The sequence below is a fragment of the Balaenoptera musculus genome, chromosome 6, assembly GCF_009873245.2.
Source record: "Balaenoptera musculus isolate JJ_BM4_2016_0621 chromosome 6, mBalMus1.pri.v3, whole genome shotgun sequence".
Taxonomy (NCBI): Eukaryota; Metazoa; Chordata; class Mammalia; order Artiodactyla; family Balaenopteridae; genus Balaenoptera; species Balaenoptera musculus.
The window spans coordinates 15653595-15672586 of record NC_045790.1 but is presented as its reverse complement, the minus strand read 5'-3'; the positions used below and the strand labels follow the sequence as shown (position 1 = coordinate 15672586).

The following is an 18992-nucleotide window of genomic DNA, read 5'->3' as shown; positions in this document are numbered from 1 at the left end:
CCTTGCCTTCCTGTCCTTTTCTTTTGGGGTGGGAGAGGGCTCCACCTGCTTAGGGTTATGGGAATTCTTTCTGCCATAGGGAATCAGGTAGGATGTGAATGAGTGAGTGAGTGTGTGTGTGTGTGTGTGTGTGTGTGTGTGTGTGTGTGTGTTTAAGGGGAGGCTGCAAAAGAACCATTATTATCTCTCAAGATCTCAGGTCTCAGGCACGATTGGGCAGCCCCAAGGGTTGGGCAGCTGTCTGGCAAGCAGTGCTGAGAGAAGAACTAACGTCACAGGGATGAGGGCAAGGCCTGACTGTGGGGAGAAACCAGAGATGGGAACTGAATGTGGCCTTGTTTGCGGGCTGTTTGGTTCTGGAGCTGCCATGGGGTTGCTGAACTAAATGACATTTCTGTTTGTTCTGCTCCTAATGTTTTCCTTCTGTGTGCTCCATTTCCACACTGAAGTTCTCATATGTTTGTTGACTTTCTTTTTTTGGGCTCGGGTTTTTGAGCAATCGATTGCAAGAAGCTGGGAGTGGTGGGGCACAGCTAGCCAAGGCGACTCTTCTGGGGCTTGGTGGTTCCTGTAGGGGCATAGTCTGGTCCTGGCTGGGAAGAAAAGCTCCATTCCTTGGCCACTGCTGGGAGATGAGCGGGGCATAAGGTGTTACCCACATGTTATCTGATGTAAGCATCCCAGCAGGCAGGTTATGAGTCCATTTTACCGGAGGAGAGACTGAGGCAGAGAAATTAAGTTGGGTCACATCATTATAGACCTGAAGTCAGGTCTGATGACTATTGCTGCCTCTCTGCACAGTCTACCAAATGCCCATGCAGTCCTTGTCCAGAGGCCCTGGAGAAGGAAGGTCATGCATGAGGTCCCTGGGGTGGCCCTGGGCTGGGCCTCTCTTACATTCTTCCTTGCAATCCTGTCATCTAGGCCTGTCACTTAGGGCACCCGCACCCCAGGTGGGTGGAAAGAGGCGGTGGTGGCTAATTCTGTCAGGACAGGTGGGAGAGGCCTGTGAATGACAGGGCTATGGCCGGTCCCTGGCAGGCTCCTCGTGCCCGGGTGCGGCCCAGGTTCCACTGCTGGTTAAACAGCAGCTTGAAGAACAAGACCTGCTTTCACTTCTCCATCCACCCCAGTCCTCACCATGGTCTGTTGCTAGGTTGGCAGGCCCAGCCTATGCCATGGAAGTGACCGTTCCTCACGAACCTGATAGCCTGTTCCTGATCCCCCATCTCAGCTTCTTCAAGTTGCTTGATGCCCTCAGAAAGGACCTCAGGGTTGAGACTTCCTTTCCTTAGGGCAGAAACCAAATCCACACCCTCTCCTTGGCGGGGCCCTGGAGCCTCTGCAGCAAATCAACCCTACGCCCTGCCTGTACATGACCCCTTCTCTGCCTTGACTTGGCATGAGGTGGGAGGGGCGGGGGGTGGTCAGAGCCAGAAGGGACCTTAGGTCACTGCGGATGCTCACCCCAGTTAGGTGAGTGACTTGGCCACAGAGTTGCTAAGGGCAGAACAGTATGCCCTTCTGTTCCGCAGGGACATGCCCTGGGGTCGGCTGACTTTGTTGTGAGTTTTGTGACTGCACAACCCACAGAGCAGAAATCCTGCCGATGAACCTGCAGATCTTTCTAGAGACTCTCCAAGGCAAAGTCTGAGCAGAAGGAGGTGCAAAACTGAGTCCCTGTTACAAACTGGCAGGATGGGGATGGGCGGCAAGGAAAGGGAAATTAATCCATTTGATCATTCAAACAATATCCCTTCAACAAAATATTATGGAACACTCCAGGAATGGAGCAACAAACCAAACAAAACCCACCCTGCCCTCTGAGGAATGGGGAGCTTTAAAAGGAGGGCAGTGTGTACAACGGGAGGGTAAGCTGTGCGTCATCCCCAGTTTACACAGGGGAAACTGAGACCCAGAGGGGCTGAGGAAATTGCCCGAGGTCACACAGCTGGGAAGAGGCAGACCTGGCATTTGAGGCACCCCACCCCCCCACCCCACACCCCGCCAGTGGTGCCTGCCCTACCTGCAGCTTCCTGTTCCCTCAGGGACTTCCAGTCTAGTTGGGGAGGCAGAACAGGTGCATCAGGCAAAGAGGCCACACGAGGAGGCCTGGAACTTGTTAGTGGGAGAGTGGCTTACACACACCGAGGACAGAGGGTGTGGGAGGCCAGGGACAGGGGACGTAGCTGCGCTGGAGGCGGGCTGGTCCAGGGCATAGGTAGGCGAGAGGTATGGTGAGGGCACACCTTGCAGACAGAACTTGGAGGGAATGACTCACACCTGAGGCAGGCAAGTTACAGCTGTGCCTCCAGGTGGCCTCCCCTGGAAACAGGCCAGCCTGACAGAGAGTAAAGTGGAGACCAGAGGGAGATGGGAGAAGCCGGCTCTGGTGGGCCCTGAGGTCCCCAGGGTGAGGGTTGCCATGTTTGGCTCTGGGGGAACCATTTGCCAGATGGTTCTGAGCTAACACCTGGGGCCTCTCCTTGGCTGTCCTCTCCTGATCCCTAGAGCCGGGGATCCAGGTGGTTGGCAGAGGCCTGGGGGCAAGGGGGACCAGGGCCATTGGTGGTTGTTGGTAGTGGCCGGCCGCAGGCAGGGCAGCCGAAAGGGTGAGGGGAGGGCAGCCAGGGACGGAGCAGGCATCAGCCCGCAAGGGACGTGTGTAGCCCAGGCGGGGGCCCGGGCACTTCCAGCCGGAGTCTCTCTTCGTCTCTTCCTGGGCCTGGCTTGTCGCCCTGAGTGGAGCAGGCTTGCGGCGCATCTCAAGCAGGGGAGCTCTGCGCAGCCAAAGCGCCGCAGCAGTCCGCGGCCACCGCCCCGCGAGCGCGCTGGCCAGGCAGGAAGGCGGAGGGGCGGCCTCTGGGTTGGGATTTGTGGGTGTCGGGGCTGCATCTGCGCCAGCCTCGGAGCCTGGAGTGGGCGGAGGAGCCGGGCGGGTCGACCGCAGACAGACCCAGCTTGCCCTCCCCTCCCCCTCCCCGGCCCTGGACTGGGGTTGCGGGAGCTCAGGGCCCCTTTGAAGGAGGGCGGGCGCAGGCGGCCTGGGCGAGCTTCGGGGGTCAGCAGGCTCAGCTGTCTGCGAAGTGGGATTCCGGGCCCGTCACCAGATCACCTCCCCTGACCTCGGGAGGATGGGGACACCCCAGGGAGGATGGCCGCAGCCTCTAGGGGGCTCTCGGGAGAGTAGCCCCGGGCCCCCAGGGGGCGCGGGCCAGGTGGCAGCGCCCGGGCTGAGCTGCGCGGAGGAGGCGGCCTCCCTGGCCAGGGGCGGCGGCAGGGGCGGCCCTGGGATCACATGGGCGGAGGCAGGTCCCGGAGGCCCGGGCGGGCTCTCCCCAGAGTCGGGCAGACGGCTGCGGCGGGAACGGCGGCGTCTCCTCGCCTCCCTCCTTCCCTTCCCTTCGTTCCCCAGCCCGGCCGCCCAGCCCGACAGGTGAGCGGGAGCCAGGTGAGCGCGCCCACCTGCGTACGGTCCGCACGGCCGGCGACCTCCCCGGCCCCGGCGCCCTCGCAGCTCTGCGCGCCCGCGGCCGGCTCGGCGGCCGGACCTCTCCTCCGCGCACGGCCGCTCCCCGCAGCCTCGCCTGCGGTCGGCGCCCCCCGCGAGCTGGGCTTTCCCGTCCCGGGTGCTCCTCCTCCAGCCCCCAGCGTGCGCGGGTACTTTGGTCTCGGAGCTCAGAAGGAGCCAGAAGTGGGCGAGCCGGGCCGACGGTCTGGGCACCTCCCTGCGGCCCCCTGAGCGGAGTCCACTGGCCGGCTCAAAGGTCTGGGAATCCAAGGCATCTGCTAGCCGCCAGCGCAGACCTGGGGCCTGCGGGAGGGACAGAGGCTGGGCCTGGGCAAAAGGGGAAGCCGTAGGGCCGGGAAGAGGGCAGACAGCCCCGCTCGCCCGGGCGCCCTCTCCCCAGGCTCCTAAACGCGGGCAGTGGCCCCAGTGTGCCTGGTAGACCCGGGCAGCGCTTGTAGTCTGTGGCCCTCTCCAGGGGCGGCCTCAGGGTGGGCGCTGGGTAGGGTGGTGGCCCAGCCTGGCACTGCAGCTTCCTGCCTCGGTTGGCTCCTGACTCCAGAGCTAGAGGGTCAGGAAATCCTACAAGGGTCTGGTCTACAGGGATACTCCCTTGCCCAGCGGAGGGGCAGCGGGTGGGAGGCCTGGCTGGGGCCCCAGCTTGCGGGCAGCATCAGTCAGCTCGCCCTGTTGGCCAGCGCCCGGTGATGGGTGTGCCCTGCTTGGCAGATAAGCCCATCCTTCTTGCCGGAGCTGCTCGGAGGGCAGCAGGCCGCTGGCGGAGGTGGGAAGCCCAGCCTTGCCTACCTGGACCACACGGCCCGGGGCGCGGCAGGCAGCCAGGAGGTCCCTCTGAAGACCCTGGCCTCACGTGGGCTAGCCGCCCCGTCCCCCAGCCAAGTACTTGAGAGTATGTGGTGGTACCACCCCTTTCTGTGCTGTCACCTCTGTTCCCAGAGCGCTGCCCTCCCCCAGAGCGGGGAGGAAGTACCTTGTGCTGTCGGTTTTGGGGACCGGAAACAAGCACTAGGGGGACTTCGCCCTGATGGTGGAGGAGGGGAGAGGGAGGAAATGCTGACATCTACCACCTGCCAGCCCCTCCCGCCCGCCCGCCTGTTCTCAGCAAGCCCCCGTGTAGCGCCCCGCCGCTCTGCTGAAGACGGGGCACAGGGGGAACTCTGAGTCCTGACTTCCCAGGGTGGGGGGGAAGTGGAACTGGGGCATGCGGGAGAGGTTAGTCACTTCCTCTACCCACCTCCACCCGCCACCAGCCCCTGACTGGCTGCTCCGGGGACCTGTCACCCCCTTCTGCCACCTCACAGCGTCCCTTGTGGGGCGAGGGGCAGGCCCCACCCCTCCAACCTTTCTCCCTCAGGTATGGCGCTGACCGTGGACGTGGTGGGACCCGCACCCTGGGGCTTCCGCATCTCGGGCGGCAGGGATTTCCACACGCCTATCATGGTGACCAGGGTAAGGGCTGGTTCCCGGAGACGGGGAGGTCCACCCAAAGTGAGGGTCTGCCCTGTCCGCTTGGTCCTCACGGACACCTTTCTTTTTCTCTTTTGGAGGCAGAGGCCTGCTTCTGGGATTGTTGGCGTGGGCAGGGCTGGGGCCCCGTTGCCATGGGGATGTGGTGGCCACTTCAGAAACAGGCTTCTGGAGAGTGAAAGGGAGCTGGGCCCAATGCAAGGCCTTCTCTTTTCTCCTTGGTCACTAACCCCATACCTGCTGGCAGCCATTTTGGGTGGTTATTAAAACAAGAGCCCCGAGCTCTTGGCAGTTTTCCCCTGACCCAGGCCCAGGCCAGGGAGTGTTCACGCAGAGGGCCTGCGTGCAGGCAGTGCCTGCATGATTTGATTTGCACAGGCAGGGCTCTCTATCCAGAAGTGTTTCCAAGCACAATTCTTGAAATTCTGCCATTACACATTCTTTGGGGAGCCCCGTTAGAACGCCAGTGCTGAGGTGGGTGGCCAGGGGGCTGCCACCCCAGCTTTTGGAAGGGACTAGCTGATGGGCTGGGTGGACACCGGCAGGCAGGGAGAGAGCTGTTGAAGGGAGATGCAGGCCAGCCTGGTTGAAACCAGCTTCTGTGTTTCTTGGGCAGGACAAGGAAATCCCTTCTTCTCCATCCCTACCTGAGTGTCACCTCAGACTACCTGATCCTCACCCCCTACAGGTAACTGAGCAGGGCAAGGCCGAAGCTGCTGACCTCCGGCCTGGTGACATTATTGTGGCCATCAATGGTGAGAGCACGAAGAGCATGCTGCATGCCGAGGCCCAGAGCAAGATCCGCCAGAGCCCCTCGCCCCTGAGGCTGCAGCTGGACCGGTAGGCCCTCCACCTCTGCTGGGCCCGCCAGCACTCTTCTGCCTTCTGCCAGCCCACTGCACAGTGGCCGCCCTCACCCCTTGCTCTCAGCTCCAACCTGGCCTTCCTGGGCCCTCACGGCTCATCCGTGAGAAGGTCCCAAGCTCTGGGGCTGCAGCAGGGTGGGCTGAGGGGTGTCCCTGTGCCCAGCTGGGCGTGCAGTCATGGGCAGAGCAGGCTGGCATCAGCCACCTGGACACCCGGGTTTGACTGGTTCCCAGGTGTGCAGGGTACAGGGCGTGGGCATGAAGTGGGTTGAAGAGGGGAAAGGTGTGCCTTAGGCTGGGTCTGCAGGGCCCCTGCCTCCAAGAGGGGAGGGGAGAGCCTTTGTTCAGATCCTGGGGTGGTGAGGAGTTTGGGGGCTCACTCCCCATAGAACCACTCCATTGCTCCCCAAGTTGCCTCTCTGGGCCCTGCTGGTGAAGGCAGATTCCCAGGCTCCTGGGGCTTCAGCCTGGGGGTGGGGGTGGGAACAGGTGGCTCCCTGGGGGTGGGGCATCCCAGTGAGTCACAGGGCAGGAATGCTGGGAGATTCCCCAGCCAGGAGAGCCCTCTGGGCGGGCCTTGAACCTGAGTCAGGTACCTCTGCTCAATGCCCTCTCCTCGCCCCTGCCGCCCTACGTCACTGCAGAAGCTGGCTCCCGTGACGCTCTCGCGGCCCCGGCCCCTTCAGTGACTATTTTGTACCACTCTGGCTCATGAGTGTTTACAGGAGTGGGACCCAGAGGAGGAGGGTAGAGAATAGCTCATGGCATCTGGGAAGGGGACCAAAATCTACAAGAAGCTGCAGAGTGGGGCGGGGGAGGGGCAGGGAGCTGCTGACACCATCACTTCCTCTGGGGTCCCTCCAAGAGGGACCCAGCTCCATCAGAGAGGTGGGCCTGGCCGAGTACCCCCAGGCCTCCAGTTCCACGTTGGGCAGGCCGAGGCTCCCTGTCTCTTCTTTCTTTTAGCCAAACCCCTCCTAACCTCCCCCAGTAACCCACCCCCAGGAGACCTCTCCAGCACTCAAAGCCCCAGGCAGGAAGCAGTGCTCTGGGCGGAGCCAGAGCCCAAGCTCTCCCGCTCTGGACCTAAATTCTCCCCAGGGAGGGAGGCTGAGGCTGCGGCTGGTGTGGCGTGTGGTGACTGAGGTTCCTGCTGACCTCTCTGGAAGCAGTCAGACATCCAGAAACGGTGCAGTGGGACATGGTGGGCTCATCCCTCACCCTCAGCAGCTCCCAGCCCTCCAGTCACTTCCTGTTCGAGGCTTCAGCCAGGTTCCACTGGGCAGGGCTTTGGAGGAGGGGGGGGGGTCACTGGGGAGTTGAGGAGGGGGAGCCTTGATGATTAGCAGGGGAGCTGGGCCGCCTTGCTCTCTAGGTCCTTCAGCTGCCTGCGTGGCAGGAAGGGGGGCTGGCTCTACCCTCTGGTTTACAGGGGGCGGGGTGGGGGGGAAGACTTCGGAAATCACAGGGAGGGATCCTCTCAAAGGCGGAGCTGATGGGGGACAGGCCCCTGGGGAGAGGGGGCAGCTGACCCAGCCATTGTTGGCCTTTAGGAATTTGGGCAACTCACTTTCCCTCTCTGGGCTTCAGCTTCTCCAGGGGTGAAAGATAAAGGATTATTTATATACAATCAGCAGTCCAAATCAGTCTACAAACTGATGCTGACCAGCGACAAAGTCTGGATGAAATGCTCCCCCCACCAAAGAAGAAAAAAAGAATAGAAAAGAAAAACCAAAGGCGAGGCGGGGGAGGGGTGATGATGTGAGGAGCTCTTAAAAGAAATGTGAATTTATTGAATTTTTGCTGAACCGATGTCCTTTCTACTTTTTGGTGCTAAATTGTCCTTTCTTTTAAGAAATGATGGTGGTCGTTGAGGATAGTTGTTTGTTGTGAATTTGACAAAGTTAAAACTTGGCTACCTGATGACCGAATGTTTTGGACATGTTCCTAATCTTGAGAACCCGGTGACACTCTGTCTCCCTCTGTCCTCTCCTCAGGCCTCAGGCTGCCTCTCCCGGGCAGACCAACGGGGAAAGCTCCCCCGAAGTGCTGGCCACTAGCTTCCAGGTAGGACGGTGCCTCCTGCTGGGACTCCCCCACCCTGAAGTGATGGGGGGCCCCCTTCTCTGCTCTTCTCGGCCCCGCCCTTCCAGGCCCCTCTCTCCGCAGGGCTCCAGGAGGACACACACCGACAGCCAGTCCTCCCTGCGGTCTTCCTGCTCCAGCCAGGCCTCCCTCAGCCCCCGGCCAGGCAGCCCCTTCTCCACCCTGCCCGCCACCAGCCCACAGGCCCCCGCGGGAGAGGTGGTGACCAGCCACAGGTGAGTGTGGCGGGTGGGTCCCCTGGCCACCAGGTCCAAGCCGGCCTCTCAAAGTCTCTGTAGCTGGGTTTAGGGGGCCCTGGGGTCACCTCTGTCTCCCGGGGCAGCCTGGTGGCGGGGCCCCCGGCACACACTGTCCATTTCCCCATTTCAGTTTCCAGAGCCTGGCGTACTCCCCGGAACCCACTACTGCTGACCACTTGTCCTACAGGGGCCGCCCAGGAAGCCGACAGGTGAGGAAACCCGAGGGGAGGAGAGAGCCTCCCGTCCTGGCTGGCTGCTAGTGGTGCCCGTGGGGCTGCGTGCGGCTGGTCCCACCTTGGCAGCCAGCACCACGGTCTCCTGGTAATAGGCACGCTCCTCTCTGGAGCCGGGAGGCCAGAGCTCTGGTGAGGGTCACACCCACTGCACTGGCCCTACCCGTCCCGGCCCAGGTGTCCGTCTACCTCCTACATTCCCACCCGCCGCTGCCTCACCCCTTCCTTCTGGCTTCCTCCCTTCTCAAGTGTTTCTCTTGGGCCGGGACCGAAATAGTTTAGCTGCTGTTGTTGGGATGACTCCCTTTGGCTGTATATCTTGAACACATTCCTTCCCATTCCAAGCCCCATGCCCGCCCCCAACTCCCATCACCCATTCCCCCTCTTCCTCCTCTGACTCAGCCCCCGAGAACCACCAGAGAACCACCAGCCGGCCTGTGGTTCCGACTCCGGTTGCACTTGGCTTACTCTCTGTCTGCCCCCCCTCCCCTCCCCTTTTCCCCTGGACACCCCTGCCAGGTCCCACTGTCCACTAGTGACAGCCCAACACCCCCTTGGGGGTATGTCTCCTCTCTAAGGGCAGGGGTGGGGAGGTGAGGAGGGAGGCGGCCAAGAGTCCTGGGCCACAACTGCTGGGGGCAGAGTTAGCAGGGGCATGTCCAGCCTTTGGGGTGAAGAGGATGAGGCCCAGCTGCTGGAATCCTACCTCGGGTAGCTTCTGCATTCCAGAAAGCAGAGCCTTTGGAGATGACTGGGGGAGGGTGCTAGAAACTGGGGGCTCTGGAGAAGGAAAGAGCAGGGTCCTCTGGGGGCTGCATAGTAGTGGCTCCCTGGTGACCCTCTGTTGGCCTGCCCAGTGACCCTCCAGGAGAGGTGGGCAGAGAGGTGTATGTATTCAGTGAGATCCCGTCTTTAAAGAATTAAAAATGTAGTTGCAGAGATAAGATAAACATGCAAAACAATTTTGGAAAAATTAAGCACTGAGCAGTATGATCTTAATTATAAAAGCAGGAGGCATTCTGGGAGGGGATAGCTGAGTGTGGGCTGGGGTGGCCTGAGAAAGCTTTGTCAGGAACTTTGCTGGATGTCAGAGGCAGGACGGGGTAGGTTTCGGATTAGAGAACGATGAGCTGGGGAGATGCAAGACCTGGCGTGTCGGGGCCTGGGGGCCTTCTCCAGAGAGCTCCGGGCTGAGACCAGCTGGGAATGAGCTTGGTCCACCCTACCCTCCTTCCTCGCAACCGGGGCAAAGGGTAGAGGCGGGTGGGACAGGGAGTGGCTCTTAAACCAGCAGCAGCAACTTGGAAATTGTTAGAAATGCAAGTTCTCAGGCCCCAGCCTAGACTTACTGGATCAGACACAGGGGTGAGGGGCGGGGTGAGGGCACCCATCCCTGTTCTAAGGAGCCCTCAGGGATCTGATGCACGCACAGATTTGAGGACCACCCATGTGGTGTGAAGAGGAGCCCTGAGCCGGGTGGCAGGGAGACCTGGGTTAGTCCCACCTCTACTGTGTCACTTTGGACAAGGCACCCTTCCACTCTCTGGGCCTCAGAGTCAGACCCGATGCTCTGAATTCCCTTCTTTCACCCTGAGGCCCCTGGTCATTCTTTCAGCAAATATTTGTGGAGCAGCTGCTTTGTGTCAGGCACCCTTCTAGGCTTTGGGGATGCATAGGTGGAAAAACAGAGAAATTCCTAACCCCGTGAAGCTTGCAATCTGTTCTACAAATGAGGCTGTGGTCAGATGGGGTGGGAGTCACCGGGTCCCACAGCTCCCTCTTGGGAGTCACCGTGCACTTGAGCACCTTTAAAGGCTCTGAAAAGTCCTGCCTGTGAGGAAGAAAGATGTTTAATTTTTTAATTTCCTGAACTTACTTAACTGCAGAATTTCTCCGGGGATCCCCCTGCCAATCGCTTATTAACAGCCCCCTAACACATTTTGAGAGGGGTTGGCTGGAGACAGCTCCCGATGGACAGGTGAGCAGCTTTTCTGGACCTAGAGATGAAAGGTCGCTTCTGTGAAGGCAGGTGTCACCTACAGGTGACTGGGAGGGAGGTGGGGAGAGGAAAGGTGAAGCTGCTCCAGCTAAGGGCGTTGGGCTCCTCTCCACCGGGGTGAGGTGCTCTGGCAGGAGAAAGGTGGCAGAGGTGACTACAGATGAGGTGCCCCTGCCCCAGGCTCTTGTGGCCATGGCCTTGCTGCTGGCTCCTGAGCTGGCTGAGGCTGCGCTGGGCCCAGGGCGAAGGACATCAACAGACCTTACAGAGACCGGAAGTTGCCCCCTCTGGAGAGGCACACACTTGGGTGAGCAGATGTAAAGTGAAAACAACCCCTGTCCCTCTGGCCGGCATGAGGACATGGCCTGAGAAGGGAGTCAGGGCGGATTTCAGCCCTCCCTCCCTGCTGGCTGGTGCCCCCGTGCAGGGCACGCGCTGGCCTGTCTAGGGCAGTGAGATGGGACATCGTTCTTGAGTACCTGGTGCCAGCTGTCCTTCCTGAGTTGGCCGCATGGCAGCAGCTGGGCACCCAGGAGCCTAGGCGTGGACTCCCAGCCCTGGCTCCCACTCCCCAGGTGGCTTGGATTGGCCACTTTGCCCTTCTGACCCTTAATCCCCTTACCTGTAGAAGCCCAAGAACAGAAGAAGAATGCAGGCTAGTGCAAGAGGGCCAGTGGGGTGAGGGTCTAGGGCTTTTTTTCTTTTTTTTTTTTTTAATTTAATTTAATTTAATTTATTTATTTTTTGTCTGTGTTCGGTCTTCGTTTATGTGAGAGGGCTTTCTCTAGTTGCGGCAAGCGGGGGCCACTCTTCATCGTGGTGCGCGGGCCTTACACTATTGCGGCCTCTCTTGTTGCGGAGAACAGGCTCCAGACGCGCAGGCTCAGTAATTGTGGCTCACGGGCCCAGTTGCTCTGTGGCATGTGGGATCTTCCCAGACCAGGGCTCGAACCCGTGTCCCCTGCATTAGCAGGCAGATTCTCAACCACTGCGCCACCAGGGAAGCCCTAGGGCTTTTTTTTTTAATTAAAAGAAAAAATTTTTAAACTTTTAAAATTAATTATGGCAGGTGGGATCTTAGTTCCCTCACCAGGGATCGAACCCTTGCCCCCTGCAGTGGAAGCACGGAGTCCCAACCACTGGACCGCCAGGGAAGTCCCTACGGCTCTATTTTTAGCACTCTGAAGTTTCTGTTTTCAGGTTAAGAAGTCATGCAGCTTTTCTACTTGACCCCATAATTCATCCCCAACTTTGAACTTTAAAATCGAGGGCATTTTCCTTTCCAGGAGACCATGCCCTCAGCCTGGTGCACCTTGGCCGGCCTAGTGGTCTCTGAGGCTGTCCTTTCCATTGGGGTTGGCCATGGAGAGGGAGCAGAGCAGGGGAGGGTGCAGAGTGCAGGCCGGAAAACAGGGAGACTGAAAGCAAGATCTCCAGGTAGAGAGCAGGTGTAGGAGCCCAAGAGGGACAGCGCACATTGAGCGGGGGGCTCTGCTCTGGGGACCCGGCTCCCCAAGGCTTTGTGGGGCAGGACCAGACCTTCCAGGGCAGCCGGGAGAGGCTGGTGAGCCCAGACCCTGGCCGTTTCAGAGGAAGGACCAGAGGGTGTAGGAGACAGGACTTTTGTGTGGCCTGAGCCCTGACTCCAAGAGGGGTCTTGGCCCTTTATGTTTCCTGTTCCTCACTGCAAAAGGGTCAGCTTACTTTCTCTCCGCTTGTTCTGCCTGCCAGGCCCCAGTGTGCAACATCTTTGCAAACGCATCATGTGAGATGGCAGAGGAACAGCCACGGTGGCCCCGCACACTCATCTTCATCCTGCCCCTTGCCCAGTCCCCTTAGGGCAGCAGGCTCACCCTTCTAGAGCTGGGCGCTGGCCTCCCTCCCCTCGGGGACCCAGCAGGAGCAGCTGCTGGCGGCTGCTGACCCCCGGTTCTGCGAGCTGGTTGGGTGGGGCTGCTGGTCAGCGAGGGCCGGGGGGCCCCCTGGTGGTGGGCCTGGGGAACAGCTGGGTTCGGCTGCCCAGATGGGTGTGCTGGCCCCAGGCCCGGCCGCTGACTCCTCCCCTGGTGCCTCTCCTTCCCGCAGGCCGGCCTGGGCCCCGCTGGCGACTCGGCTGTGCTGGTGCTGCCGCCACCGCCTTCCCCAGGTCCCCGTTCCTCCAGCCCTAGGCTCAGGTACCAGTGAGTTCTGGAGGGTGGGGTGGGATCTTGGAGGGCCTGGGAGGGGCAGGAGACAGACAGGCTTCCCAGAGAAGGATGGGGGGGTCCCCCCTCCCTAAGCCCCGTCCACTTTCCTCTGGCCCCCAGAATCCTTTTACCCCGCCGGGACACTGTTTCTCTGTCCTCATGCTCGTCCCAGCCCCTGGGAACGGGCCCTCACTCCTGGCTGCCTCCTTCTCATCCCTGCAGCGTGGCCTCGGAAGGGGAAAGCCACCTCCTGAGAGAGGACTCAGAAGTCTTCAAGATGCTGCAGGAAAATCGCGAGGCACGGGTGGCCCCCCGGCAGTCCAGCTCTTTTCGGCTCTTGCAGGAAGCCCTGGAGGCTGAGGAGAGAGGTGAGCCCCCGGGGGGCTCGGGTAGGAGAAGGATGTTCCCACAGGACACCCTGGACCCCCGACCGGACATGTTATTAAATTAGTATTTGTTAAGTGCTCATCACGGGAGTGGGCTCTGACTCGTAGAAGCCACAGCCCCTGCGCTACAGGAGCTTACAGTCTGGTAGGAGTTACTCGGGTGCAACCCAGAGGTGCTGGCTGGGATCAGGGGAAGTGCCAAAGGAATGATAAATGTGGGCGGTGGGGCCTGGGTCTCCAAGGACGGCTTCATGGAGGAAGAAGAGTCTGACTTGGCCCTTGAAGAAAGATCAGGACTTTCACAAACGGCCTTAAGATGGGGGCCGGGAGCAGTGTGGAATGTGGAGGCTGGAGCCGCAGGGCTCTGGGGTGGGACTGACAGGACACTGGGGCCTGGCTGCACGGACGGTGCCCTCGGAGGTTAAGTCCTGGCTGCGAGGCCTCGCATGCCAGGCCCGTGGAGCGTCCCAACCCAGGAGGGCCAGTTAAATAACGCCAGGTGGTGTGTGAGGTGCCGAAGTGAGCAGCAGAGCTACAGGCTTCTGCCAGCCGTTCAGTTGTTCATTCGAGATGTTTACCGAGTCGTCTGACGGCCCAGTCATGTGCTGTGTGGAGATCGAAGGCAGTCAGGACCCACGTCTGCCCCGCCAGGAACTCTGTTTATTGGGCAGACTGGCTGCCCGGCTCCCCAGGAAGTGGACCGTGCCGCAGGAGTTCGTGTGGGTGCATGGGGAGTGGGGGTGAGGGGGGCACTGCCATGGTCCAGGGGAGAGATGAGGAGGGCCTGGCCTGGGCAGTGGTATCAGGGAGAGAAAGGATGGGACAGTCAGAAGTATTTGACTGGCACAATCACTGGTACCTGGGGGCTGGTTCCAACTCTGATGTTTCAGAGACAAGGTGAGAAGGTTTGGAGCAGAGCTTGTCCATCACTACCCTGAGGCCTCGGCAGGCCCTGGGAGGGGGCACGGGGAGAGGCGGAAGGGTGGGGTGAGGGCAGCGCAGACAGATGGTGACTTCACCCCTGGAGTCACGGGGTCCTCGGCTGCAGATGAGGACCATACCTGTCTGATAGCATCCGTGCTTCCTCTTAGCTATGTTCCAAGGCTCAGGCACAATAATGCATGTGAAAGCCCTTTGAAAACTGTATAGAGTTGCTGTGGTGCTGTTATTATCTATTATTACCATCTCTTAATATCATCATCACTGGGTCAGGAGAGAGGAAATGCCTGCTTGGCCTGACGTGTCAGACAGCGAGCAGACACTGCTCAGGCTGCCTTAGCTTGGGCTAACTCAGCCTTGAACATGCTCCCTGCCCTTGACCAACCTCAGCCAAGGATCTGGGGTGATCGCTTCCTTCCCCCATGATCCCCTCTCATGCCCAGGCTTACTTTAGAGGTCCGCTTGTAAGTGCCCCTTTGACAAGAGTCTCTTTGGAGCTGTGTTGGAGGAGGTGGAGTGGGCATCAATAATACAGCCTGCTGGCACTGCTGTGGACGAGCTCTGATGTGTCTGTCTGTCCTCCCCGCCCTCATCCCCCGCCCCCCACAGGTGGCACACCTGCCTTCCTGCCCAGCTCGCTGAGCCCCCAGTCCTCCCGGCCCACTTCCAGGGCCCTGGCCACCCCACCCAAGCTCCACACGTGTGAGAAGTGCAGCACCAGCATCGCGTGAGTGCTGGCGGCCTGGGGGGCAGGGCACACCCTGCAGGGTGGGGGACGGGGTCCAGGACGCTCTCAGGAGGGGCCTGCATGGACCCACTAGCCAGGGACCCTGCGGGGAGCATTGCTACAGTGGATCTGTGATGGGCTCAGGGGTCACTTCAGCCTTCTTAGGATGCCTGCACTGGCTTTTTCCTGCTTTCTCTCCTCTTCCTTGATTTCTTTCCCCACCTCCCTGGAGGAGGAAGAAATGCTACTGCTTTCTATTTCTCTCCAACAATCTCAAAGCCTCTGCAGATCTGCCTCTGGATGAGGTGCCTCCTCTTGGAAACTCTTGCTGTTACTTCCTCCTCCCCCTCTTTGGAATGGGATGCGTTTTCCAGAGGTAGGCCCATTTTTCTCATTATAATGCAGCCACATTCTCTGGAAAATTGAACTCTGCCCTCCCCAGATAAATTTCTTCCGTGCACAGTGGTGAGGGTCAGATGACTCACTTTAGGCAAATCCCTAGCCTCCGTGGGCCTCCGTGTGTCATCTGCAGAACACGACACTGCCCAGCCCTGCTGTGCAGGCCCAAGGAAGGAGTCCTATACAGTGTTTCTCAAGATCAGCAGCTGGGCCTCTGAGGGATTTCGGGCCCACACCCCCAGAGTTCCCTCTTCAGGAGGTCCCTAGCCCCAGAGTTTGCATTTCCAATTCATCCCCAGGTGATGTGATGCTGTGGGTCCTGGCACTGGGACCGCATTTTGAGAATCACTGCTCTATTAACAATCCAGAAGATTCAGGATGGTGCTTGTCTGCCTTTGTGTGGGGGAGGAATGACTTTTTAAAAATTGGGGTTCCGGGGGTGTGGGCTGTGCGTTTGTTGAACGGAGATTCCTGAGGGCAGGCCTGGGGAGTCAAGTGACAGATTTTGGGCCCTTACCGGGTCCTGACTCTGGGCTGGAAACTAGGCTCCCTGAGAATGGGAATGGTGGCATCGTGCCTGGGGCGCCTGTCCCTCCCTCCTCCCCCCACAAGGCTAATGGCTCTCTCCTCCCTGTGCCCCGCCCCCCCGCAGGAACCAGGCCGTGCGTATCCAGGAGGGGCGGTACCGCCATCCGGGCTGCTACGCCTGCGCCGACTGCGGGCTGAACCTGAAGATGCGAGGGCACTTCTGGGTGGGGGACGAGCTGTACTGCGAGAAGCACGCCCGCCAGCGCTACTCCGCACCGCGCACCGTCAACTCCCAGGCCTGAGCGCCCGGCTGCGCTCTCAGACCGCCCTCCACCCTGCGGGCACCTCCGCACCGGGGCCGCGCCAATATCAAGTTGGCCTGGAAAGGCGATGGGGGCTGGTGAGGCGCCTTCCTCCTCGCTGAGTGAGGCCGGAGGCTGGGACCTGCCTGTGCTGTGGGTGAGGGCAGCCTCACCTTCCCAGGTCTCTGCTGGATACTCTCGCGTCCCCCTGCTGGACAGGCTCTGCATCAGAGTGCGAAGTGGGTGCTGCCTTGGACACCTTTGTGTACCAGGGGTTAAGCAGGCTGGGACATGGGAGATAAGTATCTGGAAGGAGAGGTCTGGGCCAGAGGCTACAGGTATTGACTGTGTAAAGTTTTCAACATACGAGCTCTATAAATATATACTGTACGTGGACAAAATAAAGTAGGTGCCCCTCTTTTCTCTCCTTCCCTGCCCCAGCCCCTGGGGATGAGCTTCTCCCTACCACTGGGCGGAGAGTCTTCCTACATACAATTTTTCTCCCCTCTTATTGCCGCCTCCCTCAAACCTCCACCCTACCAGATGCTTCGCCACGTGACACTCCCGACTGAAGACACCCGCTCCTGTTAGTGGAGGGTCGTGCTCTTCCTGGACCCTCTTTTAAAGATGTGTGTTTTATTGGGATGATCCTTGGTAGAGGAATGAGTTTCTCACTGGGAGCCGGAGAGGGGAAGGGATGCTAGAGGGCTGGCAGCAAACAGGAAGCAGGCCCTGAGACTCCTGCTGCCCAGGCCCGTCTCCGTGAGACGGTATCTGCGCTGGCGCTCTGCGCCCCTCGCTCTACTTGGTATGGAGGCTGCTTGACTTGCTGACGCACCCAGGGGAGCTCGGTGGGCCAGAGAGGGGGCAACATCTAAAGAACCTCCTGCGCTTGCCCGAGGCTGTCTGCACCCGTTTGAGAAAGCTTATCCCCAGGAGTAACCTTGGACAGCGCTGTGAGTTGGCTTTGCCTGGGAGGGACAACCCTGCAGCGCCCCTACCCTGAGGACCACCACCCTCCAAGCCAGGGTTGGTCTGCCTGCCCCTTCCGCGGGAGCCCCAGCTGGCTTCGCTGGTGGTTGATTTGAAAGCTGCTGCTAGGCTTGACTGCCCTGGGGGTATATTGAGTCAGGCAGGGGGCAGTGGTCCTCTGCCAGATTTTTGGCTTGATTCACCCATCACTCCCAGTCCTAATCCCAGAGGACACTTCAGAAAGGTGCATAGGTGCTGCTGGGTGCTCTAGACCTGAGTGGGCTTTATCGCCCACTCAGCCTGAGGGAAAAGATCAAAGCTGGGCTTCAGAGGGTGCTTTGTGCTATCTGGCTCTTTTGGGAAGGAATCTTGGCAGAGACTGTGTGTATTGCCTCCCCAGGCACCTTGATGTAATTTACACCTTGCTATAATTGTCTCACCTTTTGCTTGGATGGCTGTCTTTATTTTCATAGGAAAGATCAAGGCTGTCTGCGGCTCAGGAGTTGTCAGGCCAGAACTGTCTGGTCCTAAGTGGGATGGGCTCCTTGGTGCCACCTAGTGTCAGGTGTAGCCCTTGGCGGGGAGAATGCTCACGAAAGGGGATTCACTCCTCTGTAAATTCTCAGGTCCTGGCACAGTGGGAGTACAGAGATAGAGCACTTTTCTGGCTTTCCTAAAGATAATAGTCAAGTGGCAGCGACTGAGATGGCATGAATGAAATAATGTTACACGGTAGTGAGTGTAAAGAACTCACGCGGGACAGGAGTGCCCTGAGAGTTCAGAGCAGGGGCCGTGGGTGTGAGAGGAAGAACAGGACACAGACATATGGAGGAGAGAAATGCAGAGTGAGGGGGTGGGTGCAAGTGGCATGATCAGTTTAGGGCAGCGGCTGAACGCGACACTGAGATAAGATTGGAAAGGAAGATGGGAGCCTTGAATGTTGTAAGATACAGTTTGAATTTCTCCTTGAGGCTCTGGGGACACTGAAAAATTTTCAGCAGGGAAGTGACAGGTTGGAAAAGGGTGTGTTAGAATCTTAATATGGTCAGATCCTCGCCTGTAACAAACCATGCTAGGCTAGCAGTGCTCTAAGTAATGGAGAACAAAGGGAGAGTGGAGGCCCATGGGAAATGGGTAGGCCAGTGAGTTGTTGAATGCCTTTCGAAGACTGGACGGGGGTTCAAGCTAAAATCCACCTCTCTGTGTCAGCCAGCTCTCCTCCCCGGGGCCAGAGGGTTTCAGCATCAGAGCCCTCTGCAGCCACACAACTAGCCCGAGCTTGGGGGTGAACTTCTTCGGAAGATGGAGTTATTAGTCCATCTCATTTGTCAGCAGAGAAGGTTGGGGGCAGCCTTTGGTCTCTGCCCAGCTGTGTACACCCACCCCCTTTGACCCAGACGTGCTAGGGTGGGGAGGGGGCACCGCCCAATCATGCGGCTGTTATTTGTCCAGTGTTGTGCCCTCTTTACTTTTTCTTCATTTTGGGGAATAACTTCAGAAATGGTGACAGATTCGAGTTAGAAGCGACCTGAGAGAGCATCTGATACAGCCTTCTATTAGAGATGAGAAAATGACTTACCCGAAGTGACACCAATAGATAATTCTAAAGTGCTTTAAACTCCAATCCTCATCATTCTGAAGTAGGTGCTGTTGTCATCCTTGCTGTATAGATGAAGAAAGCAACGACAGGGAGGCTACGTCGCTGGTCTAAGAGCTCCTAGCAGTGAGGGGAGGGGGCAAAGGATGAGCCAGAAGCCTGACTCCTGGGTTTCTGGTTTGCCCTGGGGTGCTCTTGCCCTTCCCTTCCAGGCCATAAGGGAGGTCCCCACAGCTTCCAGCCATCTCTAATCTGGCAGGAGCTGCCCTAGGCTCTTGGCTTTGCCCTTCCTCGCACAGGGCCTAGCTCAGTGCTGAGCTGGCAGGAAACGCGCTTTCTGAAGCTGGGATTTCCCCATGGAGGCTGGGAGGCATCGAGCATCTCTGGCCTCAGCCTGAAGGATGACTCTGCTGGGCTACCATGTGTCTCAGGAACTCACGGTAGCTGCTCGCCCCTCAGGCGGGCAGCGAGGGGGTGCCTGTGCTTCCCCTCCCATTCCTTGAAACATCACTCAAAG

The 18992-nt window shown here is 59.2% G+C and overlaps 1 protein-coding gene across 1 annotated transcript; it reads left to right on the top strand.

Annotated features, from left to right (window-relative positions):
* The first annotated feature begins 3073 nt into the window (after positions 1–3073).
* Positions 3074–16547, top strand: PDLIM2 (PDZ and LIM domain 2). The gene is given in 12 exon segments (XM_036856309.1): positions 3074–3386; positions 3388–3740; positions 3742–3767; positions 4884–4978; positions 5685–5836; positions 7860–7929; positions 8032–8183; positions 8338–8416; positions 12525–12619; positions 12848–12993; positions 14560–14677; positions 15729–16547. Coding segments are annotated over 12 exon segments (1716 nt in total). The 5' UTR covers positions 3074–3134; the 3' UTR covers positions 15907–16547.
* Positions 16548–18992: the final 2445 nt, after the last annotated feature.